The sequence below is a fragment of the Odontesthes bonariensis genome, chromosome 1 (genome assembly GCF_027942865.1).
Source record: "Odontesthes bonariensis isolate fOdoBon6 chromosome 1, fOdoBon6.hap1, whole genome shotgun sequence".
Classification (NCBI taxonomy): Eukaryota; Metazoa; Chordata; class Actinopteri; order Atheriniformes; family Atherinopsidae; genus Odontesthes; species Odontesthes bonariensis.
Window position 1 is genome coordinate 41,169,392 of NC_134506.1, and position 10,001 is coordinate 41,179,392.

At 39.8% G+C, this 10,001-nt stretch overlaps 1 protein-coding gene across 1 annotated transcript; it reads right to left on the bottom strand.

Moving 5' to 3' along the window:
- Positions 1–835: 835 nt before the first annotated feature.
- On the bottom strand, positions 836–8,989 carry LOC142385653 (secretory phospholipase A2 receptor-like). The gene is made up of 4 exons (XM_075472354.1): positions 8,780–8,989; positions 6,490–6,722; positions 6,049–6,371; positions 836–3,076 (listed from the first exon to the last, which is right to left on the bottom strand). The coding sequence occupies exons 1-4, from the start codon at positions 8,827–8,829 to the stop codon at positions 2,885–2,887; spliced, it is 798 nt and encodes a 265-aa protein (XP_075328469.1). The 5' UTR covers positions 8,830–8,989; the 3' UTR covers positions 836–2,884.
- Positions 8,990–10,001: the final 1,012 nt, after the last annotated feature.

Below are 10,001 nucleotides of genomic sequence, written 5' to 3' on the forward strand. Positions count from 1 at the left end.
AACTTCTCTATCACACTGCAGTGAATAACAGTGTTTCTCTCCAGATTTAGCATCTCAGAAGTCAGTTTCATGTCCAGTTTCTCCATCACAACTCTTACATTGTTCAGAGTTTAATCACTTTATCCAAATTCAATGTAAGTCAGTGTGAAATTTACACGTAGCCACACAGAGTCAAACAGCTTCTAGTTTTTAATCAATAGAGTTTTATTAATTTATTCTATTCATGCACAATCACACAATGTAATTAACTTTGCTAATGATATTACAGAACCATAAATAAATTCAATGGAAGATTAAAACAAAAATGAAAAGTGAGCTCCATTTCTTTTTTATGAGTGAACCTCTTTTTTGGTCTGTGCTGGCTGTTATTCACAACTAAAAGAAAAGAAAATGTTTCATCATGTCGGATAGGGACACATAAAGTGGTTTGGATTCAGTGTTTGAAGTGGTGACACCTGGTGGTGAAGTTGTAGAATACCCACGTTCCACCCTAAGAGTTTGAGGAAGGGGCAACTTGGACGACTTCTTGGTCCTTGAAGACGTTTGACCTCTCCTCCTAAAGGCGTCTCCAGCTGCCTTTACTCAAGCTCTTAGGATTTCACCTCCTGTTTCACCTGCTTCCCAGAGACTGCTGAAAATGCAAAAGCTCCTCCCTTTGTCTGGTGTTTGTTTTTTCAATCTTTGCTACTGTAAAAAAAAAAAAAAAGGTTCATTCCAAAGTAAGGCAAGGCATCTTTATTTATATAGCGCATTTCATACCACAGGCAACTCAATGTGCTTTACATAAAGACATTTAAAAGAACAGCATAAAGCAGCAATTTAAAGAGAAAAAAAATTGAATAAAAATTACAACAGTTAAAAGCAATCAAAGAAGAAGAGGATTTATAGCATTATGCTTTAAAATTATTTAAAGTAACTCAACCATAAGCACACTGAAAGAGAAATGTTTCTAATGGCCCTGTCACACTGTTGCGTATGGCACTAGCGTATGAAAATTATCACTCATACGCTGGTATACGCTGACATACGCCAGGGGAACGTTAGGCATAGGTTGTATACGTTTCAAGCACGCTGGCATACGTTGGCATACGCTGAGGCAGAAATAAATTTTTGAACATGCTCAAAACTTTTGTGCGTATGGTTAATACGCTAAGCATACGATAGGCATACGCTGAATACGCTAGAGGTACGATATAGGTACGTTACTGATAGGTCGAGAACGCTGGACATAAATTGCCATATGTTGGCATGAAGGTGTACCGTACAGCTAGCGTATTTACAGCCTCTGCCCATCTGCCGCCTCCATCTCCGCCAGACGGGCGGAGATGGAGGCGGCAGGCAACCGACGATTCACGGGAGCGGCCAGGAGGAGGAGTTGGGGATCTTGATCGCTCAGAAGCATGTAACTCATCAGCCGCAGGTGCATCAGGCATTTCAGCAGGTTTGGGTGAGAATGATTCTTGTGTTTTTTTGCCTTTTCCTCGGCCCAGGGCCCGGGCAAACAACGATTGCTTCTTGGGAGGCATGATCGAGATGAATGTCTCGAGAGATGTTGATAGCGCGTCGTCTACTGCAATAATGGAGCATTGTGGAAAGGCTGCTGAGTTAATGGCGTTGCCCCTGGCAACCAATAGCGTCTTCTGCCAACATGGCCGACCGGCCGACCGGAGTCACGTGACTCCTCATTCTCAATAGGCGCGTTGAAACGTACGCTGGGCATGCGCAGTTCATATGCTACTCATACGCTAGTCATTCTTTATTTTCAAGGACTTTTCGTGCGTATGATTAATTTTCATACGCAACTCATACGCTTCTCTCATACGCAACAGTGTGACAGGGCCTTAACCTGGATTTAAAAGTGCTTCCAGTTGGGGCTGATTTCAGTTCTGCTGGTAGTTTGTTCCAGTTGTGTGCAGCATAACGGCTAAAAGCTGCTTCACCGGGTCCAGTCTGAACTCTGGGCTCCACTATCTGACCTGAGTCAGCAGATCTCAGAGCTCTGCTGGGTTTATACTCTACCAGCATGTCATTCATGTATTCTGGACCTAAACCGTTCTGTGATTTGTAGACGAGCAGCAGAACTTTAAAATCTATTCTGTATCTGACCGGGAGCCGACGTAAAGACCTGAGAACTGGGGTGATGTGATGTGATCTCTGTGTTCTGGTTAAAACTCGGGCTGCAGCGTTCTGAATGAGCTGCAGCTGTTTGAGACTCTTTTGGGGGAGTCCAGTCAGAAGACCGTTACAGTAGTCGAGTCTGCTGGAGATGAAAGCATGAATCAGCTTCTCCTGATCTGTTTGGGACATGAAACCCTTAATTCTGGATATGTTCTTAAGTGGATAAAAGGCGGATTTGGTGACTGATTTGATATGATTGTTGAAGGTCAGGTCTGAGTCTATCAGCACGCCGAGGTTCCCGACTCGGTCTTTAGTTTCTAGAGACAGCGACTCAAGGTGTTTACTGACAGCAAACCTCTTCTCTTTGTTGCAGTGACAAGAACACAGCTTCCTTATTTTTCATGCAATCATAGGCTAATGAAAACTGATAAATACTACGTTGCAGTTTGGTCTCTGTATCCGTTTCAATCCCACACACCAGAACTTTAATGCATTATATACCACTGCACAACTTTTACTTAGCTAATAAATAGAAGAAACAAACCTTCAGCTAAACTGTTGGGTAATTATTTAGCTGTGTTACCCTGTGTTATAATCTTTGGATGGCTGCTCTCTCTAATATATTATCTAACCACAAACAGCAGCAGACAGATATGTATCTAAAGAATAAGTGCCACAAAACTCTTGCAACGTGTGAACTTGAGCAGAAGTGCCCCCCCTTTAGTTGCAGGTACACTCAGGCCCTTTGATGTCAGAGGTGTTGAAATTAATGTATGCTGTAACACAGAAAGTTTTTTCTCTGCATACAGTCCGTAGGCTCCACGCTGCCGGTGTTTTTCTTGGACAAGGCTCCACAGTACTGCCACAGGATGGGGCAAGGAGGCAGGCCAGTGTACAGCATGTCGGCCCCATTCACCCACAGCCATTCACCAGCCAGGAAACGCAGGCCCGTCCACACCTAGAGAAGGAAACAACCAATCAAACTCAGAGATAATTCACTTTTAATGTGACCTTTTTTCCTTTTTTTTAAACGTAAAAATAAGCTGCATCAGTGACAGTCTAATGAACATGGATTAAGGGAACAAACATGTTAATATGGGGTGTGGGACTTTCCAAACAGCAGTTACAATACGTCTCTGTCAACGAGTGCAGCTTAGGTTTTCAATATTCTGACTCTCGGTTGTGTTTTAAGGTGATTAGTGGAGTTAGAAGTGGGCAGTAATTTGCAAATCTATGAATCTGCACACATGAAATGAAGCAGGAAACTGAAGAGGAACATCTCAGACATTTGGAGACATAAAGAGATTATTCTAACAGAGGAAATAACTAATTGTGGAATTTTCAGGAACAGGAAAAAGTTTTATACAATTTTTTTTTTTAAAAGTAACTTTAATACAGTGAGTATATTGGCTGCGCTAATTGGCTTTAAGTTGATAGGTTTTAGCAGCTGTAGCTCCTAAAAGCTCGATGATCAAAAACTCCATGAGTTACAAAAGGATTTCACTTGTTGTCTTATTTTTAGGGCTGGGCGAGTTAACTCGTTATTATCGCGTTAACTCGCTAATTATTTAATGCCGATAAATATTTTATCGCGCATTAACGCATGTTTTATTTATTTAAAAAAATGTGACCTGATCCAGCAAAATGAGTCACAGTGACCCAAATGTCAAAATTGAGATTTTTGTATCAAAAGAAAGGAATGGAAATAAGCTTTAAAATGATATCATTGTCAAAGTCATACGTTGGATGGTTTTCAAAATATGGCCATTTGATTTATGATCTTCCACTCTCTTTTTACGATTGAAAAGTTTTTTGCCCGTTTTTTTTGTTGATATCTTTCAAAATCCTGTGAATTTAAAGGGATAAACTCTTTATCTTAAAGCTTAATTTTACCAAAGTTATTTGTACACATATAAAATGGTATTAAACCAGACTGAAGCCCAAATGATTATAAAATATTTATTTTTGTTCCCACACACACTGCTTCACAGCTCGACATAGCCCTCGTCACCTCATTAATATCAGTCACAGGTTGCTCAATGACTTCATCGTCATCTTCCACATGAGTGGCGAATTCTTGCTCCTTTTCCATATCCGAGTCTTCGACATCGCTGTCATTTTCTTCTTCAGAAGATATCACCTCAGCTCCAAAAAAATCAGTAACTAGCGCTAGCAAGTCTTGCTGTCCAGCAGCAGAGCTAAAATTGGACGCCACGAGAGTTTAAAGCTTTCGCAACTCTACTTTCTTTAGCGAATGACATTTTAAAACAAAAACACAGATCAACACACTACACAATCCTACAGTACTACACGATGTTAATATTGTAATATAAGACGATGACTTTTTTGACAATGACGAATATTGAGAGACTTTCTACGATCAGTTTAGGCTACACCAACACAGATAGCTAGTTTGACAGGAGTGATGGCTGGACCAATCAATCGCGTGCACCAGTCACTCGAAACGTGACTTCCCGCCTATTGTGGGCCTTTGTGTCACTGTTTGTGTACATTTTTAAGCATTTTGATTGGTTTTATGAAGCGAGCAGAGATATAGACGTTTCAGAGGTAAAGGGAAATCCTCAGAGGTAATAGGAACGGTAAACGTTAACGGGAGAGGAGTCGATGAATTTGTTCAACCTGTTAAATTTTAACGCATTTAATACAACTTGCAAGTCAACTTGAATCATCATTTACTTGCCTTTCCTCAATTATATGGACTATACAACTTTGGGAGATTGCTTTTAATGTCTATTCTTTGAAATTAGCTAAAAAAAAAAAAAAATGTAATCCATTGTTTTTTCACGTTATCCGCCCGTACTTCAAAATAGAATGTTGCGACTTCCGACTCATTTCGCCAGAGCGGGTCACAAGTATAGATTTTTTTTTTTTAATTAAAAAAAAAAAATGGGGAGGGGCTTTTGTGCCTTTAATGGATAGGAAAGTTCAGAGAGACAGGAAGCAGGGGGTCGAGAGAGTGGGAATGACACGCAGCAAAGGGCCGTCTGATGCTGGACTTGAACCGGGGCCAGCTGCATGAGGACAATAGCCTCTGTACATGGGGCGCCTGCTCAATTCACTACGGCACAAACCACCCCTGTTTTATTGTTTATTTTATTATTGTAAAAGTCTGTTGCTCACAGGCTTTTATTTTGTAAAAGTCTGTCGCTCACAGGCTTTTATTTTGTAATAGTCTGTTGCTCACAGGCTTTTATTTTGTAAAAGTCTGTTGCTGTCTGCTGTGGAACAGGAAAAGAAAGTAATCGGCGGATCCACCAAACATGGAGAAGGGTACGGAACTTTTACTCAGCCATTTTCATTTTAAAGTTCTTCCAGACGGCGGAGTCGACAGAACCAAAGTCATCTGTAAACACTGCCAAGTTGAATTGTCTTCTCACCGTAGTAGTTCCAGTCTAAAATATCACTTAAAGGCAAAACACACAACTGATAGCAGCAAGTCATTCAAGGAAACAGACAGTGGAGCGAGGCTTCTACATAAAAACTACAGAAAGATGCTGATGTTAAAAGTGTGTTTGCACAACAAATGTTATGGCACTTTCATTCATATGGCAGCACATTTAAAATAAAACTAAATGCTTAAGGCTATACACTACTTTTGAATTCATTTTTGGATTTTGCGAACAAATGCGATTAATCGTGATTAATCAGGGAAATCATGTGATTAATTAGATTAAACATTTTAATCGTTGCTCAGCCCTATTTAAATCGTAACTATGATGTTTTTCTAACCTACTTTTACTGCTTAACGTAGAGCAAATAAATGTAATGAAGGTGTGTTGAAAAGTACAGTCAAGTACGGACTGTATTAGAGAGTTGCATTAGAGAAGCGGCTTGGTCAATAAGTACTACAACTGTGAGAAGGAAGGGGGAATATCACACTAAGATCAACATTTCTTACGCCGAACCCACCTCCTCAGTGTTGGCCTCCAGGATCTTTCGCATCACGAAGTCATGTTCGTTTCCAGGCTGCAGGCTGAGCAGATCAAAGAGTAGGTTGTTGTTGGGTAAGGTAAGGTCCCTGCAGTGTTGCAGCGCCTCCTCCCAGGTCTTGTTCTCCTTCACCAGGACCACATTGTCATAGACGCAGATGGAGGGTAAATGGGCATCGCAGCTTTGGGTGGCCATCTCCTTTGTTTTGGAGGAGATAGAGACACAGTCGCCGCGATCCCCTGGCTCACCCGACTTCCAGTTTGTATAGTCTGACAAGCCTGCACTCCACTTCCACGTTCCACCTGCACAACACATGTGGAAACCTCAGCCAAATGAGACAACTACCTGTGGTACCAGTCAAAGATTTACTCAACATAAGAATTATTTTTAAAAGCATGACAGGTTGCAATTTGTCTTTACCATCTCTGCGCAGTCCAGTCCAGATGGGAAAGTCCTGCTCACCAACAACAGATTCCATATTGGCCTCAGATAAAGTTGCCAGGTCATCGTATTCCCTCCTGCAGTACTGCTGCGCCTCAGACCACGTTTTTGACTCCGGTATGAAATGGTACTCGAGATCTTCCCCATTTTTCTTTTGACAGATGAAGAACCAATGTTCTTCACATTTTCGGCTACGAATACTTACAGGATATCTATAAACAAGAGAATTGTATGCATTAAATCACTTTGTGTACATTAAGAGAAATGATTTAACATTGATTGTGCTAATCAAAGCATGACAACAACAGCAGTGCTTGACACTTTAGCCCATTCATCAAGATGGACCAAAGCTACTGATTTCAATCTCACCATCTTGAGGTCAATAATTTTTCACTTTATCTCGAGGGGATAAAGTTGTTAACAGGTTAATTTATGTTATCTTGAGAAATCAAAATCAGCACAATTGCTTTTACAAAACTAGCTTGTTTCCTTCTTTCTGCTTGGTAGACATCCATTCTATTTTCTCAGCTACTGGAGATGACGGTGCCATTGGAGAATTCAGAAATCGGTGGTTCACTGGGGCACACTTGATTTCAGCTTGTAGGATCTCAGTAATGACTGATGGAGAGGATCCATAACTGAACACTATATGAAGGCTTAGTGTGAAGTTTAATTTGCTGCACTTTTACAGCTTCTGAAATAAATGCATTAAATTAAAGCTATAACAAAATGAGCTCATCCTGAGACAACAATTAACTCATGGGCTGTGTTCGAACCGCATACTACATACTGCATACTGCATACTGCATACTTTCATACGGCATACTCAGATCAGACAGTATGCAGAGCGTTTACCCACAATGCATTTCGCTCCTGCCCGAGCCGAAATCAGCCGGCCTGAAGCTGATTTAGCTTAAGCTCTAAACTCTGTAAACTTTAGCAACATTTGAAACATTTTCAGGCGAGAAAGTAGTCGTTTAGATCCCCAACGTGTTGAAAACCTGACAAAATACCGGCTATTTACAATTTTGTTCCCACGAATTCGGCGCTACTAAAGCTAGCCGTAGTGAGCAACGCACTTCCGGTTATTTTCACAAAATAAAATACCCGTTGCCTTTTATCAGAGGGAAAGCCATTACCATACAATTGGTGCTTTTGTTTTGAAAACAGGAAGTGAACCTACCCTCGTTGTAGCTACCTTGAAACTGCCGTTTTGACAGGAAATGACGATCGGCGACGTCACGTTACGTTGCATCTTGGGTAGTTTGAGTATGAGTAGTAACCTCATGATGCATACCCAACATTTCAGAGAATCTAGTATGCATCCGGGAACTTCTCGCATACTCAAACTCACATACTAACTCAAAAAGTTAGTATGAGTAGTGGGAGAAGTAGGAGAAGGATGCGGTTTCGAACACAGCCCAGATCTCAAGACAGAACAGCATGAAGGAGCTGAAGATTTCTGTGCATTTTCCTACTTGGAATCATACATTTGAATGTTGTTTGTTTTGCACCTTCACACAGAAGTGATGGCAGAGAGAGCTTAATGGAAATACAGCTATTATACTATCGTTATTATCATGCAAAACCTTTTAATGAAGGAGCCTTATTGAGGAAGTGGCCAAAGTCTCCAGCATGTGATTTTAAAGGATATGAATATATACACCCACACAATATTTATTACCAAATAGCAAACAATAACTTTCCCTGTTGAAATGCCTGTATTTACAGTGATAATATCAAGTGCATTGTAATAAGAATGTACTGATATGAAGAGCAACTGGTGCATCTCTGGATACTGTAGTTAGGAAAAAGACATGAACTGCCATAGCAATCTGATTTCAGACTTTCTACACTCTTTGACACCGGAGTTGGTTGCTTAGGTAATCTGAGTTAACCTGGACCCATGAGAAAGCTTTCAAGAGACGTGAATCTAAAAATCACTGAAATCCGCTGATAATTTTATATGCTCGACACAGAGCACGAAGAAGGTAATATATTTAAAAAGTGAATATCAGCAAAATGGGGTGAGACCCGTCCCCAGGTATGCCAGAAAAAGAGATTTATAGCTAGCGATTGTTACTGTGAGTGCCTAAATGCTACCACATTGTAATTAATGTTCAAAACAAATTTGAACAGTAAAAAGCACAGTGGGTATAAAAGAAAGTATCTTGGGTGACATTTGTCTGAAACTAAACCACCAACCCCTCCAATCCCTGAGTGTAAACTTAAAATTGGTTGTTAAAGTTAAAGCTGAAGAAGAGCTTACGTTTTGGGTTGGTAGTTGGCCACAGCACAGTTTTCATCTTTGTTATCCATCCAATAGTAAGACTTTCTATCATCTGTTCCATCAGACCAGGTCCAGTCATTCCACCATTGCTCTTCCTCTTTGTGCAGACCGATCCAAGCTTTATATTCCCTGAAGTTTATATTGTTTGCATCTGACTGTGAATAGATTGTGATCAAGTCGCCGCCGTAGAGAAAGCTATTGGAACAAAGATTCAGACAGTTTTATTTGCAGAATACAGAAGATTTTTCATCAGTTCTTTCATCGCAGTTTCCTTACATTTACCTGAATGTTGTATGATTAAACATAAAGTAAATGCATGTTTAGCTAATGTTTTCAAACACATCCAAAACAGTTTTAAACAATTTTATGTACAACATTTTCTTTTTGGTAGTGGTGAAAATTGAAGATGCTCACAGACACAAACCTTTACTTTCATGTGTGGTAAATAGGGATGCAACGATCCGCTTTTTTCACCTCCGATACCGATATCAGAGGTTTACTGTCGGCCAATCCGACATTATGGTAACAAACGGTAAGTTTCATTGTGTGGAAAAGACTGGGATCGTTCTTTTGTGCTAGTCTAATCAGACTTGACTTAAACATTTCTTTTCCCATTTAAAAATAAATAAACAGATATAAATGTACTGAACGACTTATTTAATAATTAAGCACCAAGTGTAACTGGTTCAGTCAATTAGGGATTCAAAATCCAATGTAAAACTAAATATTAAATAATAAAGGAGCTGAAAACAATAGCTTCACTAGCTTGGTTGGTAGACTTTCAAAATAAATAAATCAGCTCTTTATATAGTTTCATGCAAATTGGAATTAAACATCCGTTACAAAAGCATCTGAACAAAATAATAGCTTCTCTTGCTTGGTAAAAACTACTAATAAAAATAAATAAATAAAACTTAAAATTGGCCGATATGGGTCGGCCCATTGTCACCGATACCCAATCTCGAATTTTATTCGACATCGGTTCCGATATCCGATCCAAATATCGGATTGGTGCATCCCTAGTGGTAAATTAGTACAAAACAGATAAGCAGATACAATTTGTGGAAAATTTTGTCCTGAAAATCCTGTTTAATGACAAAATAAATAAATAAACATACTTAAAAGCTCAGAGAAAACACGTCCCTGGTGTTATAAATAAAACGTATTATTGTGAGAATGCATTAAGCATTCTCACTATTAA

Coding starts and splice junctions, on each gene's coding strand:
- LOC142385653 (XM_075472354.1), bottom strand. CDS start 8,829: ATGGATAACAAAGATGAAAACTGTGCTGTGGCCAACTACCAACCCAAA. Junction 6,372..6,489: donor GACTGGACTGCGCAGAGATG/GTAAAGACAAAT, acceptor TGTGTTGTGCAG/GTGGAACGTGGAAGTGGAGT. Junction 3,077..6,048: donor TGGAGGCCAACACTGAGGAG/GTGGGTTCGGCG, acceptor TTCCTTCTCTAG/GTGTGGACGGGCCTGCGTTT.